The 13024-nt window shown below is 42.6% G+C and overlaps 1 protein-coding gene across 1 annotated transcript in view; it reads left to right on the top strand.

Moving 5' to 3' along the window:
• The window catches only part of LOC115464300 (rho GTPase-activating protein 18-like), a 118027-nt gene that overhangs the window by 43962 nt on the left and 61041 nt on the right, over positions 1 to 13024 (top strand). The window contains exon 6 of the mRNA XM_030194691.1: positions 6655 to 6820. Coding sequence (XP_030050551.1) covers positions 6655 to 6820 — 166 coding nt within the window. The remainder of the gene's footprint in view (positions 1 to 6654; positions 6821 to 13024) is intronic.

Here is a 13024-nt window from a genome sequence, read left to right as displayed (position 1 = left end):
GTTCTATTCTCAATTGATTTAGGTCCTGTAAATTTTGATGTCACAACCACATATGGCACTGTATTTACTCTTCAACCCAAACGTTCTTTTCATCTCCCATGCCAGAAACACAAAACAGCCAGTGATGGTCAAGTGACATTGAGCAATTCCCAAATATGTGATTGGTTGTAATGTCACTATGTGGGGAGCAGCTTTATTTCCTTCAGCAGAACTCTTCAGTGAGATCAGTTTTTAGAGTAATTTTAGACCAGTTTCATGCTTACCTATGATGGCGAGAATTCTTGAGAAATTAGTGTTGAAACAACTAGAGAGGTATTTGGAGGAAGCTAGAATTCTGGATCCGTTTCAGTACGGATTTCATAGAACACGTGGAGGGGCATAATCGAAAGGGACGCCCAAGTTTTGCTGAGGGCGTCCTCGCAAAACATCCCGTTGGAGGGGCGGGGAAACCCGTATTATTGAAACAAGATGGACATCCATCTTTCGTTTCGATAATACGGTCAGGGACACCCAAATCTTGACATTTTGGTCGTCCTTAGAGATGGTCATTCCTAGACTTGGTCGTTTCCAATTTTTGCTGATAATGTAAATCAAGGATGCCCATTTCAGAAACAACCAAATTCAAGCTCTTTGGTCATGGGAGGAGCCAGCATTTCTAGTGCACTGGTCCCCCTGACATGCCAGAACACCAACCGGGCACCCTAGGGGGCACCACAGTGGACTTCAGAAATTGCTCCCATGTACATAGCTCCCTTACCTTGTATGCTGAGCCCCCCAAAACCCACTACCCACAACTGTAGACCACTACCATAGCCCTTTCAGGTGAAGGGGGGGCACCTAGATGTGGGTTTGTGGTGGGTTTTGGAGGGCTCACATTTACCACCACAAGTGTACAGGTAGGGGGGGGATGGGCCTGGGTCCGCCTGCCTGAAGTGCACTGCACCCACTAAAACTGCTCCAGGGACCCTGTATACTGCTGTGATGGACCTGAGAATGACATTAGAGGCTGGCACAAAATATTTTGAAAGATTTTTTTTTGAGGGTGGGAAGGGGGTTAGTGACCACTGGGGGAGTAAGGGGAGGTCATCCCCGATTATCTCCGGTGGTGATCTGGTCAGTTTGGGCACCTTTTTGTTCCTTGGTCATAAGAAAAACACGACCAGGTAAAGTTGTCCAAGTGCTCGTCAGTGACGCCCTTTTTTTTTCCATTATGGGTCGAGGACGTCCATGTGTTAGGTACGCTCAAGTCCCGCCTTTGCTAAGCCTCCGACACGCTCCCGTAAACTTTGGTTGTCCCTGCGATGGAAAGCAGTTGGGGATGCCCAAAATCAGCTTTCGATTATACCGATTTGGGCGACCCTGTGAGAAGGACGCCCATCTTCCGATTTGTGGCGAAAGATGGGCGTCCTTCTCTTTCGAAAATGAGCCTGATAGTACAGAATCCCTACTGCTATCTTTTGTTGATATTCTGAGACAAGGGTTGGATCATTCTTATTTCTATTTTTTTGGTTATGTTAGATCTATTGACCAAGATTGATATGGTTAGCCTTGGCATATTGATCAATAGACTTAAGGAATGTGGAGTGTCTGGAGTCGTTCTTAATTGGTTCTCTTTTTTTTTTTTTTTTTTGGAACATAGAACGCAGGGAGTGTGGATTAGCGATCAGGTTTCTGAATTGAGAAGGTACCACAAGGCTTCTTATTGTCGCCAGTTCTATTGGATATCTTTCCTTTTACCTCTGTGTCATCTTTTGAAGGCATTAAGTGTACTTTGCAGGGTCTTTGTAGACGTCATTCAGAGTTTTTTTTTTTTTGGAGGGGGGGGGGGGTTGCTATTGACACTCAGACAGGGCTATTGGTTATCTGCAGTCTCGCTCTTTTAGTTGGTCCTGAATGTTCAAAAAACAGAAGTGATAGCAATTGGTGAAGTTTTTGGAGAACAAGCCATCTATTTTTATATATCACTTCCTCCAACCTAGTAGTGAGACCCACAACCTGGGCATGTGTTACCATTAAAATCTTTAATGTGTTCTTCCATCCGCATTTCCAAATCTTTAAGATCACTATGAATCTCACCCATTTTCTCCAGTATCTTGGTTCGAGTATCCTGAACCTCCTGTCTCAGATCATCTCATTTATATTCTGCTTTTGACCCAAAGTGGATTACATAAAACATGCACAATATAATAAAACAAACATATAAAACGGTCATAAGATCTCAAGATCTCGAAGAACGGAGTAAAGTTTATCACCCCTGAACTGCTTAACTTCTGAAGCTTCAGATTCCATCTCCAGGACTGACTCATGCTCCCGAGACACATGATACAAGCCTCTTTGACTCACAAGATGAGCTGTAAGCTTAGTCACTTCTTTCAATTTAGATTTTTGAGCCATGGCTGGTGTACAAAGAATCAAAAGGTTGTAAATTCCAGCCTCTAACCAGGTCGATGCACAGGATTATAAAAGATATTAAAGAGGCCGAGTGGGAGCAAGGGAGCTAAGCAGCCATACTAGAGGGTGATGTCACTTCCTCCCCCTTCAACCTACCACTTTTCTTTAAACACTTAATATAATTTCCATGAAAAGTGTAGGTCCTTTCTAATTCATTTATTTGGTGATAGCAAATATTTATATTTCTGCACAAGTGGGATACTAGAAAGCTACTTTGTCCAGTGTACAAGATTAAAGAGAACCTTTCAGAAATCATGCTCGTACTATGGGCCCTATGTACTGAAGTGACTTTAAGTGCAGTTTGTGTGAAAATTAGTGCAAAATGCCTGGTGCACAAAAGTGCCAAAATGCAGTGATTTTTCTGCGCACTGTTGTGCAAAGTGCACTCTTGCAAAGTGACCTAAGAGTAGTTAACTTTCGCATGAAGCCCACTGTGCACAAAAGTTAAAATTTTGCCTTAATGAGCTGTTGTGATGCAAATCATGCAAAAGAGCTCATTCATGCAAAAAAAAAAAGTGAAAATAAGTGTATTAAAGAGGCCCATTTTCGCAGAAAAAATGACCACAGCTGAAGAGCTATAATTTAATTTTTCAAGTTCTGAAAAACCAAAACCAAAATAGCAAAAAACAACAAAACCCCACAGCACCCTTTAAGTAACAGTGGCATATAGTAATTAAAGGGTCCTCTGGCCCTAACTGGAGGCCTCTGGACCCCCTGCTCTAGAAGTTCCCCCTACCCAGCCCTGATGCTATGCTAAAATGTTAGAAAGGTTCCCAGCACCTTTTTGACTCACCGCCCAGTGATCCGGGGGCATAGTGGGGCAGGAGGAATCCCCACTGGCTTCTGCCCTTGCAGTTGTCTTCCTCAGAATGACACCACTGAACCCTAGCAGTAATACTACCATTGAAGTGGTGGATAGTGTATAGCACTGCCCGATTTATTTATTTATTTAGATTTTGCTCACACCTTTTTCAGTAGTAGCTCAAGGTGAGTTACATTCAGGTACACTGCATATTTCTTTGTCCCAGGAGGGCTCACAATCTAAGTTTGTACCTGAGACAATGGAGGGTTAAGTGACTTGCCCAAGATCACAAGGAGCAGCAGTGGGATTTGAACCGGCCACCTCTGGATTGCAAGACTGGTGCTCTAACCACTAGGCCACTCCACCAGGTAACCCCCTGTGGAAATATTTTTGGAACATTTCTGTTAGCACCAGAAATGCCGCGTGCTGGGGGTTGAAACTACCACCGGCGGTAGCTCCAGATTGGTGTATGGTAAGCCTGCAGTGGGCTTACCGCTGCTTAGTAAAAGGGCCCCTGAGGCAGGAAAGAGTGGGGATTGCTCCTACCCCCATTGGCCCTGCAGACCCTGTGGGTTAAGTTGGGGACTGAACAAAACCCTCTTGCTGAGCAACCAAGATGGCGCTGATGTGAGACGTTACCCCAGACTTACCAGGAAACGCTCCAGCAGAGAATCCCGAGAGGCGTCTGAATACCCAAGATATGGGGAAGCGGAGAGGGAAGGTGAGGGAGGCTCCTGTTACCCCCGCCAAAATCCCCCTCTCGAGGCAGACGAAGCTGGAGAATTTCGGAGTAATGCTGGGACCTCGGATGACTTCATCTCCTGCTATCAGACCGGCTTCAATCGACTCGGTCAGCAGCGCAGACGGGGCTTCTCTCAGCCCCGACGTCCGTACGGCACCTACTCAACCAGGAAATGAGCGAGAGGGTTGTGCCTTGGCGGTTCCCATGCCCGAAGTGGAGAGGACCCACAAGGAAGGGAGCCCAACCGAACACGATGGAAGCGAGGGTTATCTGGTAGGACAGAGATTTAAAAATTTTTCCTCTGCGTTGAGCGATGGTCTGAAACAGATAACCAATGCCCCCCTTCCTGATTTGAGTGTAGTAGTTGCAAAACCAGCCGTTGTGACAATGGAGTCACTATGGGACCTAACTTTTTCAATGCACTCTTCACTACAAGCTGTTTTGGTTAAAAATGTAGGAGAAATTAAGCTATTAGCTGAAGCTCTGTCAGTCCAAGAGCAGATTAATGCCCACCAGTTGTCTATGACTCAAGAATTTGAAGAAAAATTTCAGAGACTGGAGAAACTGAATAAAGCTACAATTAAGGATAGTAATTTTACTAAACGGAAAATGGAATATCTAGAGAATCAACAGCGACGGCTTAATTTGCGGCTTATCAACTTCCCCAGATCTCCTATTATTTCGGCTATTGATATGGTTAAAAAGTATTTGATGGAAGTCCTAGGGATGCCGGGTGAGTCTCTGCCACCCATAACAAGGGTAATTTACCTTCAGACTTTAACACCTAAATCTGGAAGTAATCAGGCTGTTGTGGATGGAGGAATGAACTTGACGTCCTTTTTAGAGTCTTCCTTAGAGGTGGTTACCCAAAGGACAACAGCAGTGGTAACATTTGCACTTGAGATGGACAGAGAAGTGGTCTTAAAATTATTTTTCAAACATTTAGACTCATTGTTTTTTGGATCTAAAGTTAGAATTTTTCCGGATCTCGCAAGAGAGACCCAAAGTAGACGCAAGGCCTTTTTGGCATTGCGTCAAAGGGCTTTAAATATTGGGGTAACTTTTACTCTTAAATTTCCTTGTGTATGTCGGTTTGTCTACCAACAGAATAATTATCAGTTCTTTGATCCAAAACAATTTGAGGAATTTGTCTGTTCCAAGGAAGTTCAGAATGTAATTGTGAAAGTTTAGGTGCTCATACGGTCGCTGTAAGATAGGCTGAGAATATCACTCGAGTTTGTGATGTTCTGATTGTTAATTACTTTAATTGGTAACTATGTTAAATATATATCTTGGTTCCATTTATGTATTTCCCATATGGGGGTTGAAAATGTATGATTTATTACCTTAAATGAGACAAAGTTTTTTTTTTTTTTTTATTTGTCTCAAAATAATGATTTGGGTTTTGTTTTTTATTGTTTTTGTATACTTCTTGGATAAGTTGTATAAATTTGAAATTATAATAAAGTATAAATAAAAAAAAAAACAAAAAAAAAACCCTCTTGCTATTTATGGGAGGGGGGTAACTGAGGGGGAGCTTTCTTGCATTTTATAGCCCACCATCAGGGCTGGCGAATAGAGTCATTGTGTCCACTGACTCACTAGGTATTGAAGGTTCCCCTGGAAGAATAAAGCCAGCAGTACCTCCAATTCAGACTACAGAGCCTCGTTAATTTTTTTTTTTTTTGTGCCACCATAAGAAGGAACATTTTTAGTATTTTTACTATGTAAAGTTCCTCACTGGCAACGCATGAGAAATTCCTTGCTTAATATAACTAAGGATATAAAAAAAAGTCCATATGTGGCACTGATGAAATCATTTAGCAAAAGTTTTCTTTAGGATGGGTAAATAATAACATTTATATTGAATTTGCATAGTATATGGAGTGGAGGAGTGGCCTAGTGGTTAGGATGGTGGACTTTGGTCCTGAGGAACTGAGTTGGATTCCCACTTCAGGCACAGGCAGCTCCTTGTGACTCTGGGCAAGTCACTTAACCCTCCATTGCCCCATGTAAGCCGCATTGAGCCTGCCATGAGTGGGAAAGCGCAGGGTACAAATGTAACAAAAATAAAATAGATACTATTGGAGATTCTACATGGAATGTTGCTACTATTGGAGATTCTACATGGAATGTTGCTATTCCACTAGCAACATTCCATGTAGAAGCCTGCGCGGCCACATTGGTGATCTGCAAGGGCCGACTTCTACATGGAATGTTGCTAGTGGAATAGCAACATTCCATGTAGAATCTCAAATAGTAGCAACAGTGGAGGAGTGGCCTAGTGGTTAGGATGGTGGACTTTGGTCCTGAGGAACTGAGTTGGATTCCCACTTCAGGCACAGGCAGCTCCTTGTGACTCTGGGCAAGTCACTTAACCCTCCATTGCCCCATGTAAGCCGCATTGAGCCTTCCATGAGTGGGAAAGCACTGGGTACAAATGTAATAAAAATAAAAAAATAAATTTGGCTTGCATGATTATTTGGGCGCTGTAAAATTACACCCTTGATCATAATCCAATTAGCTCATTCTACATTAACAGAAGTTTGTTTAAATAACACTGTAGTAAATGGAGGCCTAGTTTATAAAGATGTCTGATGAAATAAGATTTTGTTTTCAGTTGTTGCCTGGTTTTCAATTGTTATTTCACTTTTCTTAGAACTACAGAGTGCCAAAGGACAAAACAGGTACCACAAAAATTGGCAATCTGGCTCCTCAGGACATGAAGAAGGTCTGTTACCTGGCACTGATTGAACTGGCAGCTTTGTATGATGTGCTCGGGGTGGAGCTCAAGCATCAGAAGGCTTTGAAAGCCAAAGTCAAAGGTAATTCAAATGCAAAATAATCATTTCCTTAGATGAACAAAAGATGTTTTGCCTATGCACATCCTGAGTACACATTCTTGCAACTGAGTGCAGTTTAAGAACATGACACAGCTAGAAATCGATCTCCTTTCTTACAGCTAGGCTAGGCTAGCTTCCTTTAACTTGTGCATGTTGCTGGCTTTTGGCATAAGTTTGATTAGAGCAGCAGGCTAACAACCAAGGAATTCAGGGATCAAATCCTGCTGATGCTTCTTATTGTGATCTCAGACAAGTCACTTAACCCTCCATTGTCTCCGGTACAAACAAAGGGGTTCTTTCACTAAAGTGCACTAACGTATTTACTTCCTAATTATATAAAAGTTGCCAAAAATTGGGTTAATTAGCAACTTTTTAACAAGCAATTATTGGCACTAATTAGATTTAATTTGCATTTATGCTTGTAAATTTAGGCTTGAGATCCATACCACGCGAATTGAAAAAGGGGGTGTGGAAATGGACTGGTTATGGGAGTAACAGGGGCGTTCCTAAAATTTACTCGTGGTGTTATAGAATAATGGGGATACACGCCTAATTTAGGCATGTACATTGCACCACACCATGTTTCGGTTGGTGCAAATGGCCGCGCCTAAAGTTAGGCGTGATTCCCAGGCGGAAGCAATATTCTACAAACTGTGCCTACTTTAAGCACTGCTTATAGAACAGCATTTTTATTTGGCATTGATTTTTTTTGGTACCATATGTAGAATCTAGTCCTTAGCGCACACTAAATGCTAAGAAGCCCATTTTACAGAATCTAGCCCTCAGTGTCTGCTGACAATTAGAGCATACTAAATGCCGTGCAACTTGTATACCTATGGGCTGCATGACACTCAGCACACACTAATTTGTTAACACAACTTCACTATCGATTAAAATGTTCTATTACATATTGTCTTGACGTTGTAAGTAATACATTATGTCATACTTTGTATTGTTGTTTGAATATTTTTACTGCTGTAATTGCCTATTGCTCATGTTTGATGTATTCTTACTATACACTGCCTTGAGTGAATTCCTTCAAAAAGGCAGTAAATAAATCCTAGTTTATCAATAAAACTAGTAAAAAAGGCCCGTTTCTGACACAAATGAAACGGGCGCTAGCAAGCTTTTCCTCGGAGTGTGTATGTTTGAGAGAGTGTGTGTGAGAGTGCCTGTGTGAGAGAGAGAGAGAGAGAGAGAGTGTGTGAATGTGCGAGTGTGACAGAGTGAGACTGGGTGAGAATGAGTGTGTGTGACTGCGTATCTGAGACAGTGAGTGTGAGAGAGAGAAAGTGTGTTTCACACAGATACAGTGTGTGTGAGACAGAGAGAGTGTGAGAGAGTATGTGTGCGATACACAGACTCTCTGTGAGACCAAGAGAGTGTATGAAACTGAGAGAGTGTGTGAGAGCGACTGTGTGACACACAGAGAGTGAATGTGATACAGTGTGAGACATAGAGTGTGTGAGAGACAGTGTGTGAGAGTGAGAGAGAGACACTGACTGTGACAGAGAGAGAGAGTGTGTATGAGAGACAGAGTGTGCGTGACAGAGATACCCCTTCTCCCTCTCTGGTTTTAGGACCCCCTCTCTCCCTCCCCCCTCTGGTCTCAGGACCCCTTTCCCCCTCCCTCTCTGGTCTCAGGTCCCCCTCCCTCTCCTACTCTCCCCCTCCCTCCCCTCTCTGGTCTCAGGACCCCTACTCCCTCCCCTCTCCCCCCTCCCCCTCTCAGGTCTCAGGACCCCTCCCCTCTCCCCCCCTCTCTGCTCTCAGGACCCCCTCCCGCCCTCCGTCATCGACCGTCTGCCCTCTACATTGAAATCGCAGTCTCACCTCCATGAAAGCAGCGGTGCAGGCAGCAGAACGCCTCCCTTCGGGCCTCCTTCCCTCCCTGTGTCCCGCCCTCCTCTGACACAACTTCTGCAAGGGCGGGACGCAAGGAGGGAAGGAGGGCCAAAGGGAGGCGTTCTGCTGCCTGCAGCGCTGCTTTCACGGAGGTGAGACTGTGATTTCGATGCAGGGGGCCCGGCCGGGTGGCGGACGGAGGGGGGTGCAGCGGGGAACTCGGGGAGGGGGGTGAATCAGTGGCTGCGGCGACCTCGGGAAGGGGGGTGTAGGGGGGGAATGGTGGTGATCCTGGGGGGGGGTAGAGGGGCGACCTTGGGGTGGTGGGGGGTGGAGGGGTGAGTGGCAGCGGCGACCTTGGGGGGCATGGTGGCAAGGGCAGGGCATCATTCTGCTATCGTGAGTTTGGTCAGTGCTGCGTGTGACGTCAACCTGTACTACAGAGCCTAGCAGACCAACTTCAAAAAAGTCACGAACACAGGCAGCAAGACCAATAGAATGTTGGAGGTGAGAATTATTATATAGGATAGTAAAAGGACCCCGTAGAATGTAAGACCACCCAGGACAGGGAAATACCTAGGGCATATTTTCAAAGCACTTAGCCTTCCAAAGTTCCATAGAATGTGTACCTGAATGTAATTGCCCAAAATTATTAATTTAATTAAATTGATTGGGATTTATTAACCACCTTTACGAAGAGACTCATCAAAGGCGGTGTACAGCAAGTACAGTTTAACAAAACTTAAATTTTGTTAACAGTACAGCAATAGTAAAATAACCAAGAATAAACATAAATACAATAAATGAGGTAAACTTAAAAACACCAAATCGAAACCTGGTAATAAGACTATCATGAAACAGTATCAAAAATATACACATTTAACAGCACTGAAATTCAAATAATAAAGATTATAATACAATATCAGCATAATACTAATGAAGCATCTAATAAGCACACAGAACATTCAAATAACATGGATATTGCTAGTGATTTTCTACAATACAGCTTACCATATCGCCGAAGGGCCAAGTTCAGATGTATAGATGGGGATTAGATAGGTGGTACTTAGTTGGGATAAATACATGGGTGGCTAAACTCAAGTTCTTTGTACAGTTGAACAAGATATACTAACTTAGACCAGTTCCTTATGTGTAGAAAGCTAGTCCAGGTGCAGAATGGTGTGTAGTCTGAAAAGGTGTGAACTAAATGCAAGTTATTAATTAATAACAGTCAAGCAGTATAGCACTAGCTCCCAAGTCCACTGTAGTTGCCAAAGTCTGGTGCATGTTTAATCAGCACAGTATAAACAATGGAACAAAGGAAAATGTTGAAACCTGCATGGGACAATCGATTGTATTGATTATTCGGCCCTCCTTATACAAATGAAAGATGCTGGAATGTGCACCATTGTGAACATTTCCTGTAGCTTTTTTTTACAAAACAGCAGGCCCCTATAAGTAGCTATTGGAGCATATTTTAGGACTGTGTACATAGGGAGGGTAATTGTAAAAACAGCCCACCCGAGGTATGTAGTAAGTATGCATATAATTTATCCTTTCAGGGAAAGACATGCATACATTTACAATTACTGTAGAATACATACTCATTTCTGGCTTACTGTAGGTGTATGTTTTATGAAGTGCATGCATAAAGTAGAAGAGTGATTTAGTGGTTAGAGTACTGGTCTTGACATCCAGAGGTGGCCAGTTCAAATCCCACTGCTGCTCCTTGTAATATTCAGCAAGTCACGTAACCCTCCATTGCCTCAGGTACAAACTTACATTGTGAACCCTCCAGGTGTGAGCAAAATCCAAATAATTAAATACATGTTAACCCCACCCCAGCCCCACTGCCAGGAACACCCCCACTCTGCTCATATAAACTTACACACATACAGTGTGTGTGTGCATACTTTCCAAGGAAATTTGGAAAATGTTTTTTCTGCAAGCGAAAATGGCTTTTTATAGTTACACTGAAAGATAAACTTTTGTCTCTTTAGCTTATCTGGCGGTAATCAAGCAGCGCTACGTGTACCAGGTTAGCATGAGAACCCTTACCGCCACCTCAGTGGGTGGCAATAAGTGCTCCCCTGCCCATATGGCCATGCGGTAATAGCAATCTTACTGCATGGGCATGCCTTTTTTGGCCTTTTTACCTGCTATGGTAAAAAGGACCTCAGCGAGTGGCAAAAATGGCCCCCGCTGCTAGCACAGGTCCCTTTTTTACCGCAGCTTAGTAAAAGGGCCCCTTAGGTTACTAGAGGGTCTGTTACAAAGCGCATAGCCCACCCGCCAGGGCTATCTCGTGGCCACTTCGAGGGTCTATCCCCAGCACAGTTCAGGTCCGCCTGCACTTGCCACATGTGCTCTACACTAGCACCCTCCTCTCACCGACTGGGTCCACAACCTCCTCTGTGTGAGTCTCCCACTCTCAAATTATCCCCAGTGATTTCTAGATTACTGGGGCCAAACTCCCAGTGCTCCCACAGTTCCTAGAAAGCACGTACAGACCCAACACACAAACCACCAGGATTTTTAATCAGTCCAAGCAAGCAGAGGCAATAAACTAATAGTGTTTATTGTCAAGTAAAATTAAAATTAGAACAGTAAATTGCAAAGGTGCAATCAGCAAACAGTAACAAGTAATTGAAATATGGATCAATTATAACACTATCTAAATATTCCCAGGGGAGATAAGGACATATAGCTGCTCACATGTTATCAAATATAACTTTTCACAGGGCCTTAGCAAAGAGCTCCTTCTCTTTTTTTTTTTTTTTTTTTCTCCCTGGCTAAGACTGGGGCAAGAGCCAGTACATTCTAGATGAATTTGAGCTCCTGGGTCAAGCGGAGCCTAGAACAACAGCTTTAAACATAAACTTGCACCACCTGCTGGCCATACTAGAGAAATACACTTGAAGAAATAAGTTACCGTCTTAAAACCCACTCACTGTTTTGTCACAGGGTCCTTTTACTAAAGTGTTCTGATGGATTAGTGCATGCGTTAAGTCCTGTGCAGCCCATAGGTATACATAACCTAAGGGCTAGATTCTGTATATGGCGCTGAAAAAAAATAGCGCCAACTGTTATTCTATAAATGTCACTCTTAATTGGGTGCTGTTAATAGAATGACGTTTGGTTCCGGGATCTGTGCCGAATCTTAGGCACAAGGATTTACACCAAGTGAATCCTGATGTAATTCTCGTGCCTAAATTAGGTGGGGATTTGCCTTATTGTGTAACATTGTGCCCAAATTTCAGGAACGCCTCTTTATAGAATAGTGACTATAAACATGTGCTTGTAAAGTTCAATTAGTACCAGTTAGCACCAATAATTGATTGTGCCCAATTCTTGGTTCAGATTGGCTCATTAACCGTTAAATGTGCGTGCAACTTGGGTACACACCGAAATTTGCTCATGCAATTTTGAGTGCCATATATATATATATATATATATATATATATAGAATTAGGGGGTAAATCCATTAGCGCACCTTAGTAAAAGGACCCCTAGGACTTGCTGCATAAAATTGACCTGTGCTAAAACAGCAAGAGTTAGATCTAAAATAAACATCTTAATGGTATCCCATGTTGATAACGTTCCCCGTTAATGAGAACAAGTCTAACACCTGATTTTATTCTATTTGTGTAGCGGTCACAGACAGCATACAAGAATAACATATTGCAGAGATGTTGTTACTTTGCATATTTAAAGACTGTAGCCTGTTTTGTGCTTTTGATCTATGTAATAGAGTAGAATTGCTCTGTTTCTAAGAGTATAGCATAGATAGTTGGAACACCCCCTTCCAGCAATTGAAAGTAGTAGTTCTTTTGGCTGAAGCTAGCTTCATCTTTATTAAATGAAAAATAACATCAACATACCATGTAGCTTGTAGAAAAATAAAATTACTCAGTAACATCCCATTATATTTTTATTTAGACACATCACTAAAAGACACAAGAGTTTCAGAACTATTGTAGATTCAGCTCTTAATCTTGTTGCTAGATATATTTTTTTTTAATAAAAAAAAATCAGGCTGATCTGTGAGGGCCAAGCTAGGTTAGTTAGAAGATGATCTTTCACTTAGACTAAAGCTCTTTATATGAGTTTAACCAAAAATCTCCTCAACAAACTGCAAGTAGAAATGTGAAAGGCTGGAAATTTCAGGAGAAAAATTGAATTTTTATTTTTAGAGTATTTTTTCCTTGAGGTCAGAAGTAGAAATTTTTGAAAAACTGGGGAAAGGAGGGCTGGGGAATGAAAAACAAAAATGGTATTTTACCAAAATGCCATTTTTTTCTAGGTTTTCACATCCTTAATTGCAAGTATTAGAAAGTATTG

The sequence above is a fragment of the Microcaecilia unicolor genome, chromosome 3 (genome assembly GCF_901765095.1).
Source record: "Microcaecilia unicolor chromosome 3, aMicUni1.1, whole genome shotgun sequence".
Lineage (NCBI taxonomy): Eukaryota > Metazoa > Chordata > Amphibia > Gymnophiona > Siphonopidae > Microcaecilia > Microcaecilia unicolor.
This window is presented reverse-complemented; position numbering and strand designations above follow the sequence as displayed.